This window comes from Fringilla coelebs (assembly GCF_963513975.1).
Source record: "Fringilla coelebs genome assembly, chromosome: 2".
In the NCBI taxonomy this organism is placed as follows: Eukaryota; Metazoa; Chordata; class Aves; order Passeriformes; family Fringillidae; genus Fringilla; species Fringilla coelebs.
Window position 1 is genome coordinate 27256286 of NC_140029.1, and position 14471 is coordinate 27270756.

Here is a 14471-nt window from a genome sequence, read left to right on the forward strand (position 1 = left end):
CTGCTGCTACTGCCGCTGCTGATGATGGTGGTGGCAGTGGTGGTGCGGGCGCGGCAGAGCCGCCGCTGCCCAAGCCCCTCCTCCGGCGGCAGCCTGCCCGGCAATCACTGCCGCGGCGGCGGCACCACGCCGCCCTCCGGCCGGGAGGCGCCCATCAACAGTGCCCGCCCCGGCGGCGGAGCCGCGGCCGCATCCCCTCCCCGCGCTCCTCCCCGCCGCGTGGTTCTCCCCTTCGGCGGCAGTTTTGGCCGAGTTCTTCTCTCCCCGCTCTCCTCCCTCGTTCTCTGTCTCTCTGGCGGGGCTATGGCCGCTTCCGATGCCGACGAGAACCTGGTAAGTCCCCTCCGCGGTGCGGGGAGCGGCTGGTGAGCAGTCCCTGTGCCGGTGGTGAGCCCGGTGCGGCTGAGGGGACGGAGGGGCCCGGCAGCGTGCCCTCGCTGCGGGGCACGGGGCGCTGGTGAGGGCCGCGTCAGGGTGCGGGTCAGGTTGGCGGGGGAGGTGAAGGCTCCCTCCTCACGCCGTCTCGTTCCCAGAGCTGCCAGGCTTTTAGAGTACTTGTTGCTAAAATAACTTGTTTTCAGGTGTCACTCTTCCTAGCGCTCCCGTGGCGTATCGCGTATTTCAGGTAGTAGGTTGAATCTTGTCCATTGAAGTGTTACTTCTGTGTAATGGCAAAGCTGTCAGCTTTATGTTCTGGAGACATTGAGCCCATGTAGTTCCTATGCCTGTAGGTAGTAGTGGAAAACTCGGGGCTCAGGAGGAGTCAGATCTGGGGTGCCCGTGGGGACGTTAACAGGGGGATGGATGTCCATGGGCGCGGCATCCTCCCCAGCGCCTCGGCGTGGCCGCCTGGGGCTGCCGGGACCCTCACCCCCTGCATAATCACACATGGTTACGGTTTTCTTCGAGTTTTGGAGGGCAAATTTCCGTCACACCTGCAAATCTAGTGGCAAGCTAGTTTCCTGCTTAGACTACTAGTCTCGTTCTGCAGAGATTTACGCAGAGTGATGCATGTAGTCTGAGATTTAGCTTTTGCTTTGGTAAAGCATGGTGTTGTGCAATTTTGGTCAGAAATATGTGGTAAATTTAAAAGATTACTTTTTTTTTTAGTTTTTTTCTGAAAGAAATAATTTTTAAATGTTACACAGTCTCAGGCTATGATTTTTTTCATGCTGTTTTTGATGGGCAAGACAACTTTATATAAACCAAAATATTTGATTACATCGTAGAATCTTAGAATGGTTTGGGTTTGAAGCTATCTCAAAAAGATTGGTTCCAACCCTCCTGCTCTGGGCAGGGGCAGTTTTCATTAGACCATGTTGCTCAGAGCCCCGTCCAATTTAACGAATCTGGAGAAATCCAGACACATTAGTTATGCCACCAATCTTTAAAAATGGGTTTGAGGGAAGGAATGAGGTGTGAGTTAGGTGATATTTAGGTGATGTCAATTAGGTGATCAACTAGGTGATATTTCTTTTAGAAGTAGTAAGAATGCAGATATCCTGTGGTCATTTTTGTGGACTTAATTTCAGAAGACAGATACCCGATGTCCGTGGAAAATTTCAGAGGGAAAAATGTGGCTACTGCTTTTGTCTTAAGACAATGCTTCAGTTGCTGTCAGGTGGAATAGGTTTGCACAGTGATTCTTGCGTAAGGAAGGGAGGTGTTGTCCTGAATGAGTGCTCGCTGCTTGGTAGGCAGCAGCAATTTACACACTTGGACAAGCTACTTCTATTTCTTTATTCTAGTTTGTGCAAAGTGGGGTGTTAGGTGATGACCCACAAAATGTTAGCTGCCCAGTCATCAAAAATACATTTATAGATTTTAGCAAACAAGGAAATCAAGGGTCACTGGCTGCTAGTTGTATAGTTTTCTTAATTAGAGGTCTACCTCCTGTTGGTTAGTGATTCTCTGGTTTGTCATGCTAATTAGTTCACGTTCGCAGTTTTTCTCTACTTTTGAGTTGGTGGTCGGTGAGTCGGTGGTCACAAGCTCCTGCTAAAATTTCCTTGGAGCTGAGTCAGTTGATTTCAGCATAGTTGCTGAGTTAGCTTTGTTAGTTTCTTCCTTATATTGGGTGTTCTGCCAAATGTCCTTGTGGCCCATAAGTTTTGCATTTTTTGTGTCCACTCATGAGCACATCCTTCTCCCCAGGCTTTGTTAACCTCCTCCAGGTCTGAGATCATCGAGGCATCGAAGCCCTAAGCCTTAACAAGGCTGACAAAATAATTAACATTAATTAAAATAATTAACATTAATTCTAACATCTGGACATCAGAAGGAAATAAATTTATTCCTGCGAGGGACTTTTTTGTTTGGAGAGTTACAAATGGCAGTGCAGTGGTTGGGATTTAGGCTGATGACATGAAGGTGAAAGGCCTCCTGTCTGCAGTCACACTGAGCCTCTTGCACTGGCTTTTGGTGTGGAGGCTGAATGGTTTGTGTTAGGGGAACTGTCTTATCCTAGTGGCAATAGAGAGGTGCTTTGAGTATCAGACTGAGTAGCTAGAGTTCTTAGATGTGCTGCAGCCACTCTGTCTCAGATGCACTTGTCTTTAAATGGACAAGAAACTGACAGTTCTCAGTGTTTCTCACAACTTTTTAATAGTAATTTTCTTCTGGTAGAATGCCTTGAGAAATTTTGTTTTCTGATGGGCCTTGAATGTACTTTTTTTTAATAGCCCAAAGATGTCATATTTTCTCTTTAAACAGTTCACTTTGCATATGCATTTTCCCTCATATTAGTCTAAAATGGAATTATCTAATTAGAGGAACCTAAAATGAGATTTGGTGCAGTGCAGTCTGTAATCCTGTACAAGGAAGTCCTGTGCAAATAAAGAAGAGAATGAGTATATGCTGTGAGGAATATCCATATCCTTCTAGCTACAAGAATTCTGAGACTTGCTATGCATACTTATTAGAAAAGGTGTCACTTTAACAGGCTTTTAAGTGTTAAATAAAAAAATTTCCTACTGTTGACCATGTCCATGTTTGCAGGAAACAGTAATGGTTTCCAATTCCATGTGGATTGGAAATATAAGAGAAAGAATAGCATGGACCTGTCACCATTTCTACTTCTGATGTGTAATGTTTGTTTAAAAATACAGTTCATTTCTATGGGTCAAGGTATTTGCTTTTAGCCTTATGCATTTTATGCAGTGTGCTCTCTGGCTTGATGTCATGGTTCTAGATTGCTAGCGATGTTTGAAAGGGAATGTGCACCTTTCGATATTTCTAATGAAATAGATATAATGCTGTCTCAGAGGTCTGGTGCATAGAATGAGTGTAGATAATGTTTCAGTTGACATAAAAAGCAATTTCAGTTCCAGCTCCTCAGAATGAGTTCCATTTGGTAATGGATACCTTCCTCTGATTATGCTTTCTGTCTTGTATTCTGATGCTTAGATTTTTTTAGTACATTCTCCTATTTTCTAAGAGCAAACCAACTGTGATCTATTTTCTCCCTATAGTTTTCAGTTTACATTTTCAGTTGGACTTGTCTACTTCATTTCATTCACGTTTCATAAGGTTGTTTGGTTTGCGGGTCTTTTTTGTCTTTGTTGTTTGTTTTTTTTTTTAAGCCTGCAAATCTTCTGTAAAGAAAATGTAAATTTTTTCTTAAATTATGGAATAAAGCTCATTTGACAGGTCTTTTTTTCAGACTTTGGCTTTTCTTCATTGCATGTGAAATCATTAGGAATGAGTTCTAGATTTCTAGCAGCATTTTTATTGCTGTTGTTAACTGATACTTTAAAATTATTTTTCTGTAGGAAAATGCTGGCTGTCGAACTTTGTCCTTGTCTGCACATGTTGGGTTTGATAGCTTACCTGACCAACTGGTTAGGAAATCTATCAAGCATGGCTTCTGCTTCAACATTCTTTGCGTTGGTGAGTAGCATCTGGGTGCCTAAAGGCTTTAGTGGTATACCATCTTAGGAGGTGACTGGAATTTAAATCCAGTTGTGGTGTTAAACAGTTTCTTTAATGTTAAGCATGAACTGTAATTCCACCCCTTCTCCCTGCTTTGTTTATTTGGGTTTGTATGTAGCATTTTTGTAGGCAATGTGAAGATCAAAAAATGTTGAAAATGTATGTATGCCAGTCATTTATTCATTTATCAGCAGCCTTTTGGATTTTTTTGAGTAGACGGGACTTATACCTGTAACAAAGAGCTTCAGATTTAAAAAATTCTAAAATTCCAAGGTGGTATTACTGAAGTGTTTCTGTACACATCAAATGTTTTGCTCTAATATTTTACCCTTATTCTTAAAAGATGTTTGTTGAATCGCTGGTTTCACAGCTAGCTACTTAACTTTTAAAAATCTGTAGGAAGTTAGTTCAGTTAAACCAAAGTGTCACAACACTGTTCTGCTCATTACTCCTAAGCTGATAATTTACCCTTATATATAGGATGAAAAAATAATGAAAATATATTTAGTGTTCACTAAACGAATGCACAAATGCACATTTTTGCTCAGAGAAATCAGTTGAGTCTTTGTGTACACTTTCTGAGATTATTATGTATTTATTTGATGTGAAAAATATCTTTTCCAACTCTTCTGTTTAACTTTAGGGGAAACTGGAATTGGGAAATCAGCCTTGGTGAGCAGTTTGTTTAACACTGATTTTGAGGACTCTCCATCAACACATTTTCTGTCAAGTGTGCGACTTAGAGCCCAGACTTTTGAACTCCAGGAAAGTAATGTTCTTTTGAAGCTGACAGTTGTAAAAACAGTGGGGTTTGGTGACCAGATGAACAAAGCAGATAGGTAAGTGCCCTCTTGTCACTATGTTATGCTGAAGTTTTGGTCTTAAGTGCAAGTCAGTTTTTCTTTGGGCTTTTGTAGTAAGTGGTTGTCCTACATGTATTCCAAATAGATGGTTAACTGTTTTCCCTGTGTGCCAAAGTAAACACATTGTTCTTCTCATGTAAGGAATTATTTTATAATTCAGATGAACTCTACCCTTTTCTTTATGAAATCTTTTCTTTCTTAATCTTTTATAAATATGAGTACATGTAGTAGTTTCTTTTGGGGTGGAGAAAAGCAGGGAGTTCAGTGGGTGGGTTTTTAAACAGCCAAGCAGATTATAAAGTACTGTAGATTATATAGATTAGATCTACAGGGTTTTTAACAATTTCACTGTAACTTGTTGAAGACTTTAAACTGGAAGTTTAGTCATGTGGACTTCTAAAGGCCTTTGTGTTTTGTGTCCATCAGCTTAGTCAGAACATGTAGAGGCAGCACACTGGTGTCTTTCAGAACTTTTTTTGAGTCTCTGCTTTCGTGAGTTTTTTACAGGACTGAACTGTCTCAGCAGATTTTGTTTCTTTCAACGTAATTGTAAAGGATTTATGCCATGTGAACACCTAAATGGTGGTACTCATATAATAAACGATTGATATGACTAGATAATAGCTGCTGCTGGTGAATTGGATGAAGGAGATGCAAGTAGATACTAGTATAGCTATTAGAGGTTTTGATGTGTGGTATAGGAGGTGCCTTTTTTTTCTTTTGATTTTGTGTGTAACACCTGCTTCTGGATTTTGATAGCATTTGATCTGGTTTGTAAACTTTGTGGAGCAGAAGAAATGTAAGGGTGCACTGTTTCTACATCTAGCAAAACTTTCTTCTTGAAAGCACATTAGAATCTGGTTTTAGGTAGGATAAAGGATACTTAAATTGTGCTTACTATAAATTGGATTTTTATTCTCTAACATTTCTCATTTTAGTTTTTGTCTATTGTTTAAGAGCCCTCTCAGAAGATGAAGTTCATCCTGTTTCTTGGTACTATTAGTTGCATATTCTTTCTTTTCTTGTATTGTACCTAAGAGGTTGTTGTATCTTCCTTATATTTAAGAGTTCTGCATTTGCACAACTTAATTGTAAAAATTTAAAAACATCACTTGGGAAGTTTGGTTATAATCATAATTAACTTTATATTGCTTTTTTCACTAATGGTAGCTAGGAAATATTTTGTCTGTATTAGATGCACAATTCTTTTTAGAGTAGTTTTTCAGAAATTAGGATTACTCTGTTCACATAATTTTCTGCCCTACTTGAGTAGCCCTTTGACATGTAAAGCAAAACTCTGCAGAACAATACAAGAGAATTCCCTTCTTAGTCTGTCTCTGTTTAGGAGTAGCTAATATCTGGTTGTTAAATTTTATTTCCTACAGCTATCAGCCAATAGTGGATTATGTAGATGCACAATTTGAAGCCTATCTCGAGGAAGAACTGAAAGTTATACGTTCTTTATTTAGCTACCATGATACTCGCATCCATGTCTGCCTCTATTTCATTTCACCTACAGGCCGTTCTCTAAAAACCATAGATTTGTTAACTATGAGAAGCCTAGACAGTAAGGTAAGACTTGGAAGCAGTTCAAAGAATTTGTCTTACTTTCTAAAGCATCTTGTAGCTTTTAGGTCCACTGCCATGTTTCAGTTCTATATTGATGCATTTGGTTTTGTAACCTTTTTTTGGTACTGATATACTTTGAGTTCCGAATAAATGGGCTCTGCAAGCAGCTTGCAGTTCATCACTTGTTTATTTACAAATCAAAAAGAGAGAGACATATGGCAAGAACATTGAAAAAAGAGGCACAACGAAGTTAAAAAAAAATACTGAAAAAAGTAGAACCACACCAACTTTACTTTTATTAAACCCTAAGCATAGGAGTGAGATTGGATAGGGTGCCTCCCATAAGCGCTTTACTATTTCTAATTAAGCTTGTTTCTAGTTTTGGGACTGCTGGGAAGTTGCCATCTAAAAAGCTCTGCAACACTGAAGGTCTTCGTTTTAGATAACTGAAGAGGCATGAAGAGCCATGAACAGAACACTCTGCCAATGTGGCTTTTTCTGTGATAGGCTGCAGTAGTGTTTTAACATATTGATTTGTTTAGAAAGCTTTGAAATAGCAGCTTCTAGTGAAATTACTTGCATTTTCTAAATCCTTAACTTTCTTCCTGTAATGGGGCTGTGTGAAGCTAAATGTTTAACCTATTTTAAGAAACCTTACATTACTTGGATTTAATTTGTTAAAATGTTGAAAATTTTGAAAACTTTTAAATGCATTTGCTGTGCCTTTCGCCTTTTTCTTTGTGCTATACTAGAGCCCCTCCCTCTAAATTTTCTTCCTGCATTTTCTGGTTTCTGAGAAGTTTTTCCAAGATAGCAAGGATTAAATCAGCTGTCTAGTCCACATTTGTGTTTGATAAGCACATTTTTGTAACTTTGTTTAGGGATGTGTTTTGCATTCTGAAATTCTCAATAGCAGACGATGGAAGGTATGGTGGTACAAAGGCAGGGGAGAGCACATTTTTGTGTGCTGTGTTGTTGGTTTCTAGGTTGTGCCTACTCTTTACTGAACTTCCTTTAAAACAGTGTTTCTTTCAAGAGAAAAGGATATAGATCTTAGAACTCCAGTATCCTAAGAAAATACTTCCATCAGGATAAACCAAAAGTAGTTCTGCTTTGAGGAATTTTGGCTTCTAGCCACCTACTGCAAAAAATTTTAATTCTGCTTTGGCACAGAGAGAGCATAAACCACATGTAACTCTCTTGTTTTATCCCTTTGCAATGGGTTCTTTCTGATCTTACTACACAAATATCCATGTACACACAGAAAGAAATATGTGCTTTAACTGTAGTTTTGTTTCTATCTTGTTGTGGAGCATGTTTGTGGTATGTTTAGTACTGCATTCTTTTAGTGGCAGTTAAGAACTTGGAATTTCCCAGGATGTGGAAGTCCCTGGGTGTATTCACTGAGTACAGGATTCCATAAAGAGAAGATGGTACAGCCACATGCATCCATCAAATGTGTAAATCTATGTGGAAGGCTGTCCTGAGTTTCTTCCTAAATCCACTGCAGTGTACACTGTGTACTTTTGTTACAGTCTGCTGCTACAAAACAATAGCAGATTACACAGCTCAGAGGTACAGAGGGTTCTTGGGATAGATTAGGTTCATCCTGTACTCTGCAGTCCTTGAAGAAAAAAACAGAGTATCTATGGTCAGTTTATTTTTCTCTGTTACGAATTGGATGACTAGCTAAGAATTTGGACTCCAGCATTTAGACAGTGGAAAATCCTATAGTTTTGCTTAGGATGGTATCACTGCAGACCAGGCAGGTTTCATTCACAGACAAAGGGATCTTTTCCTACATTCTTTCTTCCTGGAAATAGTGATTATACAACTAATAGCTCTGCAGTTCTAATTCATTCTCACAGAATTGTATGCAGGTGATGGTTAAGTCAGTAAAGTATCTTGGGGATTTAGGTTTTTTTCCCTTCAGAAGGAATCTTCAGAAATTTTTATACTGATTCACAGAGGTACACTTAAATCAGCCTGCTCTTGCAATCAACAGTGATTTCAATTTCATGTATTTATTTTCCTTCTTTGTTGCTTATCTAAAGCCTGAGTTAATTTTATGCTTTTCAGTTTTTATAGACTTGTGGTGATTTAATGTCAACGTTGATAGCTGTGATCACCGTTTCTTGTGATTTTGTGTTTTACTGTTCTTATTGGTAGACTTTCTCTGCTATTTGTTTGCTGTTTTCTAAGAAATTCTCTCCTAATTAGTGAGTGCTTGAAAAATGTTCATGTTGAAAAGACAACTTTCATGTTGAAAAAGATTAGAGGTTAATTTTATTCTGAGGACTCTGTGTTCCATCCATTTTTAGACCTACATTGGAGAAAACCTATGTTGTTGTCCCTCAGCTAATTTGATTGAAGGTGTGAATTACTCCTAGTGTAGCAGATTGTTTATAAAATTCTAAATGAGTTCAGTTATTAGAAATATATATTCCATAATTTTATTTGGTTTTAGCTATTTTACCCCATATATGCTTAGATTATGTATGCTACACAATTAAGGACTATCATCAGGTAATCTTGGAAGTCATACTTCAGAGCTGGCTTGCTTCTTTTTCCTTTGGGACATTTTGCTTAAGACAGAAGTCTAATTTGAAAAATACCCATTTTGAATCTGTTCTTGACATTTAGGCATTTCCATTCAGGCAGAATATTCAGAAGAATAGAAAGTGTGTATGTTGTTTTGTTTTTTCTTTTTCTCTCCTTCCTTTTTGCATCTGTGGTCAAGGAACTCTGTAAAATACTTCATCTTCTGAAATCTGGAAGAGTTATTTGAGTTGCTCTTTCAAAATATTGGAAAATTCATTATTTACATTTTTTTTTCCATTTGGGTATTCATCCATTTAGTTCTGAAAAATGTGTATTTTGGGAGTGGAGATAGTATTTGCAAGCAAAAATTGGCATCTATTGCTTCCAAGTTACTGCCATTTTAGGAAGTAGGGCAGTTTAATAGAACAGAATTCTGTGTTCTGAATAATTAGTGTCAAGACTGGTAAGCAAGAAGCTTTAACCTTTGTTATTCCTCTGCTCAGATTCTGGAGAAACTGTGCTGCAGTGGTGAGGTGAGGAAGATGTAGCTGAAAGGAGCCCAAGGAAGAGGCTCAGGGGTAGGCAGGGTTTGGTAGCCAACTTCCTTTTCTTTCTGTAGTTAGACTGCCAGCTTTCATTTAACACCTGAGCCATGTCCCCTGCTGCTATACACTAAACAATCTATTTTTTTAACAGAGATATAAATACGTAATTGCATTTAGTTAATAAGTAGGCATTGCTTGTGTTTGAGTACTTCGCTCTATGAGACCTTCCTTGTTCTTAGAATCAATTACTTTTAAGGGAGTATATTAAGTAATTGGTTGCTAGTTATTTAAATTATGCCCATGAGAATATTTTTCATTGTTTGTGAAAATATGATATCAATTGATGGAAAGGTTTGGACTGCAGAGGAATTTTTAAACAGCTAATTAAATAACAATTCTATTTACAAAAGTTGCCACCTCAAAATTGAAATCTCATGGATTTCATATAATTTATGTCATTCATAGGTGAACATTATACCAGTTATAGGCAAAGCAGACAGCATTTCTAAAACTGAGCTGCAAGAGTACAAGAAGAAAATAATGAGTGAACTAGCTAGCAATGGCATCCGAATATACCAGTTTCCTACTGATGATGAAACTGTTTCTGAGATTAATTCCATCACAAATGTAAGTAAATGTCAAAAATATTTATATTTCAGTGCTAAAGCATCATTCTCTAATGCTGATTCATGTCACTGTTTTCGCCATTGTCTTTAAGCTTGTAAGTTTGCATGTCACAAGTTTGTTTATTCTTCTCCTTAAAAAGCTCTTATGTGTTGGTTTTTTTTCCCCTACTTATAAATCTTCTGCCCCTCTGTTGTTGATATGTGCAACAGAAAAGGGGTTCTCCTGCATAAATGGTTTTTCTAATATCTGGTTAATTAATATATAATTACTATTATAGATGGACAGATTTACTTTGCTCATTTCCTCAACAGATACAATTTTACATCCGGTAGACAAGGCTTTTAGGTGCCTTATGTCTACAACTTTCTACAATAGCAAGTCTTACACTTGCTTTTTTTCCTTTATTTAGTACTTTGTTTTGAAATTAGGACAGATTTTCTCTGGGGATGAAGAAGTGAGATGTGACTCTGGCTTATTTTTGGTTGTCCTTTCCCACTGTCCCAGGGGTAGCTGCCCTCTCTCAGCTAAGGCTGTGAAGCTAGATAGCTTTGCCTTGAGTGCTCTGTATTTGCTGCTCTAGTGCATGTGTCTGTAGGTGCAAGTGACCATGGGGTGGGGGGTGGGGGGTTTGAGAATGAGAACAGGAGCCAGGATGCTGGAGCCCATGGCTGTGCATTCCCAACCTCTGTTACCCGGCCAGGGAGTGACAATGTGCAGCTGTCCATCAGTTACAGGCCCTTTTGCTGTGGGGAAAAGTGGTGCTTTGTTACTTACCACTTCCATACTCTGAAAGTGATTTATTTTCTAGGTAATGGTGTTTCTTTATTTGGTCAGCTGCTGTGGGTCAGCACGCAGGCAGCCAGTGCTCAGCCTGTCTTTGTGCCAAGCCCACAGCAGTAACCACAGCACAGGTTCCAATGTGTGATTGTCACTTGAGTGTTACTGGGATATGAGCTCTGATTGAATGTGAGTGGTATGTTCTAGAGCAGTTTTCTGTTTGGGGCTGACATTTCCTAGTGCAGCTCAAGATGTAGTTGGCTGCCTTTGCCCTTGGGACAGACCTGCTGAATCAGGAACAACCCGCTCTTCACCAGGTCATTGCCCCCATGTCTTATTCTGCAAAGTGCTTTTCCAGACAGTGGGCCCCCAGCATGTACTGGGCTGGGCTTATTCCTCCTGACATGCAGGACTTAGCATTGCTCTCATTTCCACTTCGTCAGGTGCCTGTTGGCCCATTTGTCCAGCCTGCTGGGGTTCCCCTCAGCACACTCATCTGGATCTATCAACTGCTCCTTCTGCTTCTATTGTAGTTTGAGTTTTTTTGTCAGTAGATACTGCCTGGCTTCTGGTCTCCTAGGGGTGGTTTCTGGTTTTAAGCTGCTTGTTGGCTTTTCCTGAAATGGTGTTTTCCTCCCTCATTGATTTCTGAGGTGTTTCTATCTTTTTACATAAGAGTGCTGACAGATAGACTTAATTGGTACATCTCCTACAGGGTTATTTGCCATTTGCTGTGGTAGGAAGTATGGAGAAGGTGAAAATCGGAAACAAAATGGTGAGAGCTCGTGAATACCCTTGGGGCATTATAAAAGGTAAAAGAATTCTTGAAAGTATCTTTAGGAGCTTTTGCTGTTGTTGAAGTATAAAATTCACCAATAATACAAGGGGCTGTTTCACTGATCCAGGCTGATTGCATTTTGGATCAACAGTATAAGGAATTTAGCACTTAATCCTTGAGACAGTCACTAACTTGTAATTTCTTCCACACTGATGTGTTCTTGGGATCAAGGTATGAGATGGTGTATGTAGTATTTGGGCAGGTTAGGATAGTGGCAGTACCTCTAGCACTACCAAACTTCAAACATTTGTGATTGTCAGTAAAGAGGGTTAAAAAAGAGAGAAATGTGGTTGTCTTCAGCTCAAGCAGGAAATCAGGACAGAAATATGTTCACCAGTACTTACAGGTCTTCAGTAATTCAGTGTGTATATTAAAAATGATAAAGAAGTATAAGAGGTATAATAAACAACAAGATACCTTTTCCTAGAAGTATATTTAGTGAACAAAGTAAGTGATGATGTTTAAAATGTATTTTGACTATTTTGCTACTTCTGCATAATAATAAAATCATCTTTTTACTGATTAGTGGAAAATGAGAACCACTGTGACACTATAAAGCTCCGCAGGATGCTTTGCACAAATATGGAAGACTTAAAGGAGAAGACTCGTGCATATTATGAGTCATACAGGCGCTGCAGGCTGGAAAAGTTGGGTTGCAGAGACATTGGCCCTGAGAACAAAGCAGTCAGGTAAAGGACCTGGTGTGCAGCACTTGCTTTCAGCATCCATTCACTTCACATCAACCAACGCAGAGCAGTGTTCATACATAAAATAAGTTTTCTAAGAAGGAAAGAATATTTTTTTAATTGAAGGATGTAGCTGTTCATTCAGTTACCTTCATGGAAAAGTATATGGGTTTAAATCAGCATTCTTTTTGAAAACAGAAAAGCCTATTGTATTTCTGAAATCCTTCTCTTCTATAATACACCTGAGGATTTTAATTTTTCTCAGGAAGCATGTGTGTTTTCTTTAGGTATCAGTGCTTTATGAACTTCTAAATTATTTTCATTATATATTAGTAGTATGTTTTACTTTCTTTCTTAAGAATGTCTGGCTATAAATAATAGTTTGGTTGGACTCCAGGTTCAGAAGGAACTGAAGCAAAAACTTTTACAAAATACTTGGTTACACTTTTGACTTCCCACATTATCTGCCATAATAATAAATGTCTTAGTATTTTCAGATCAAGAAATCTCTTGCTGGACTGTAGGGAGTTAAACGAAGATTCTAAAGGAAAATTGAGCAGAAGGTTATAGATCCTCAGTTGTTTCATGTAGTAAAGCTGCTTTCTGCAGGAAGCATTTAAAATTTTATATCCATTTTGTTTAATCTTTTATTTCCAGTTCTCTTGTGTCCCTCTTGCAGCTTCCTTTGTTTTGTTTTTTTTTTTTTTTTTTTAATGCATGGGACTGTACTTTTAACTGGTCAGAATCCTGCTGGGGAAGAGCTGATGCTTTGTGAATTGTTCAAGCCTTCATGGTTTAGTGAAGCACCATTACTGCATAGTTGTGGTGGGAAATACTGATTTAAACCAGGCATGAAAACAGAATAAGACTTTGCTTTAAAAACAGTTTCTCATTCTTTGAACCATTTGCACATTTGCAAATTAATTCATTTAGATGATGTTGAGCTGACCTTGAATCAGTGGTCTCTTGACCACTTCACAAGAATGTAATACATCCTTTTCATAAAAAGAGAACAAAAGGTGAAAGAGGTTTAAAACCAAATGAAATTAACCATAGAATTTTCATTTGGTTTAAGTTTAAGAACATGTGTTAATAGCTGATGTCTTGTTATCCTTGTCTAGGGAAGATTTGTTTTAGAGATTTGTTCATGGCAGTATTGACTCCAGTACCTTCAGCTTTTCTGAAGCTCCATTTCATGTTGTACAGCCATCTCAGGATAAGAGTTAAATTATAAAAATCATCATCCGTAGAAGTGCTTTTTTCTACAAACAAAGGAATTACCTTTGTAAAACTCCTACACAGTTCATGTTTGTAAACAGACTGAAGTGGCAGGTTCACATCAGAATGTCCCAATTTTTTACACTTCAGAGCTCATTTAAAAGTTGTCTGTTTCTTGGATGTACAGAAGAACTGAGTTCTCTCTGGTGTGTAGATTTTACCTGTGGCCCACTAGATGTCAGAGAGAGTTTTGGCAAGAAAGTACACTTAGTTACTAGTTTTGGTAAATCAGTTTTATTGAAAATGTCATTGTTTTGGAAGGATGAGAATAGATATCCCATAAGAATCTAGAAAAATGAACTTTTTCCCAGATTTACTGCAACAGGAAGAGAAAAGTAAGACTAGGATAGATGTGGTTGTCCCTCAGTAATGTGGCATAGTGAATGATGCTGAGGTATGAAAGAGAAGGTGTTTGATGTTTTGGGAGAGACCTTTTATGATACTGTAAAAAAGGAAGAGAAATTAGAGGATGTGCATGCAGTGTAATTAGCAGAGCAATGCAGCCTTACCCATAAGGTGCTTTATCAAGTTACTGAGGAAACAATAAAAAGTGTCATCCTCAGCAATGTGATAGAAAATGTCTTTTTATGTAGAGGAAGTTCAGTGGTTCCCACTTTGCCTGTACATTTAAATAACTTTTAATGAATAGGGACTATCCAGTTACGTTACTTGTTTTAGACAAAACTGTGTTGTTAAATTGTCATCCTCTTTGTCCTTAAACATGTTTACAATATGTATATGTGAATTCTAAGAGCTGTAATTTTAGAGTATAATTAATACTGCATAGCAGTATATGCCTGAAGATTAAAATTTCATG

At 38.5% G+C, this 14471-nt stretch overlaps 1 protein-coding gene across 1 annotated transcript; it reads left to right on the forward strand.

Moving 5' to 3' along the window:
• Positions 1-235: 235 nt before the first annotated feature.
• On the forward strand, positions 236-12383 carry SEPTIN10 (septin 10; the record flags this gene model as incomplete). Its single annotated transcript, XM_084226135.1, has 7 exons — positions 236-333; positions 3771-3888; positions 4574-4769; positions 6179-6365; positions 9914-10075; positions 11568-11664; positions 12217-12383. The coding sequence occupies exons 1-7, from the start codon at positions 304-306 to the stop codon at positions 12381-12383; spliced, it is 957 nt and encodes a 318-aa protein (XP_084082261.1). The 5' UTR covers positions 236-303.
• Positions 12384-14471: the final 2088 nt, after the last annotated feature.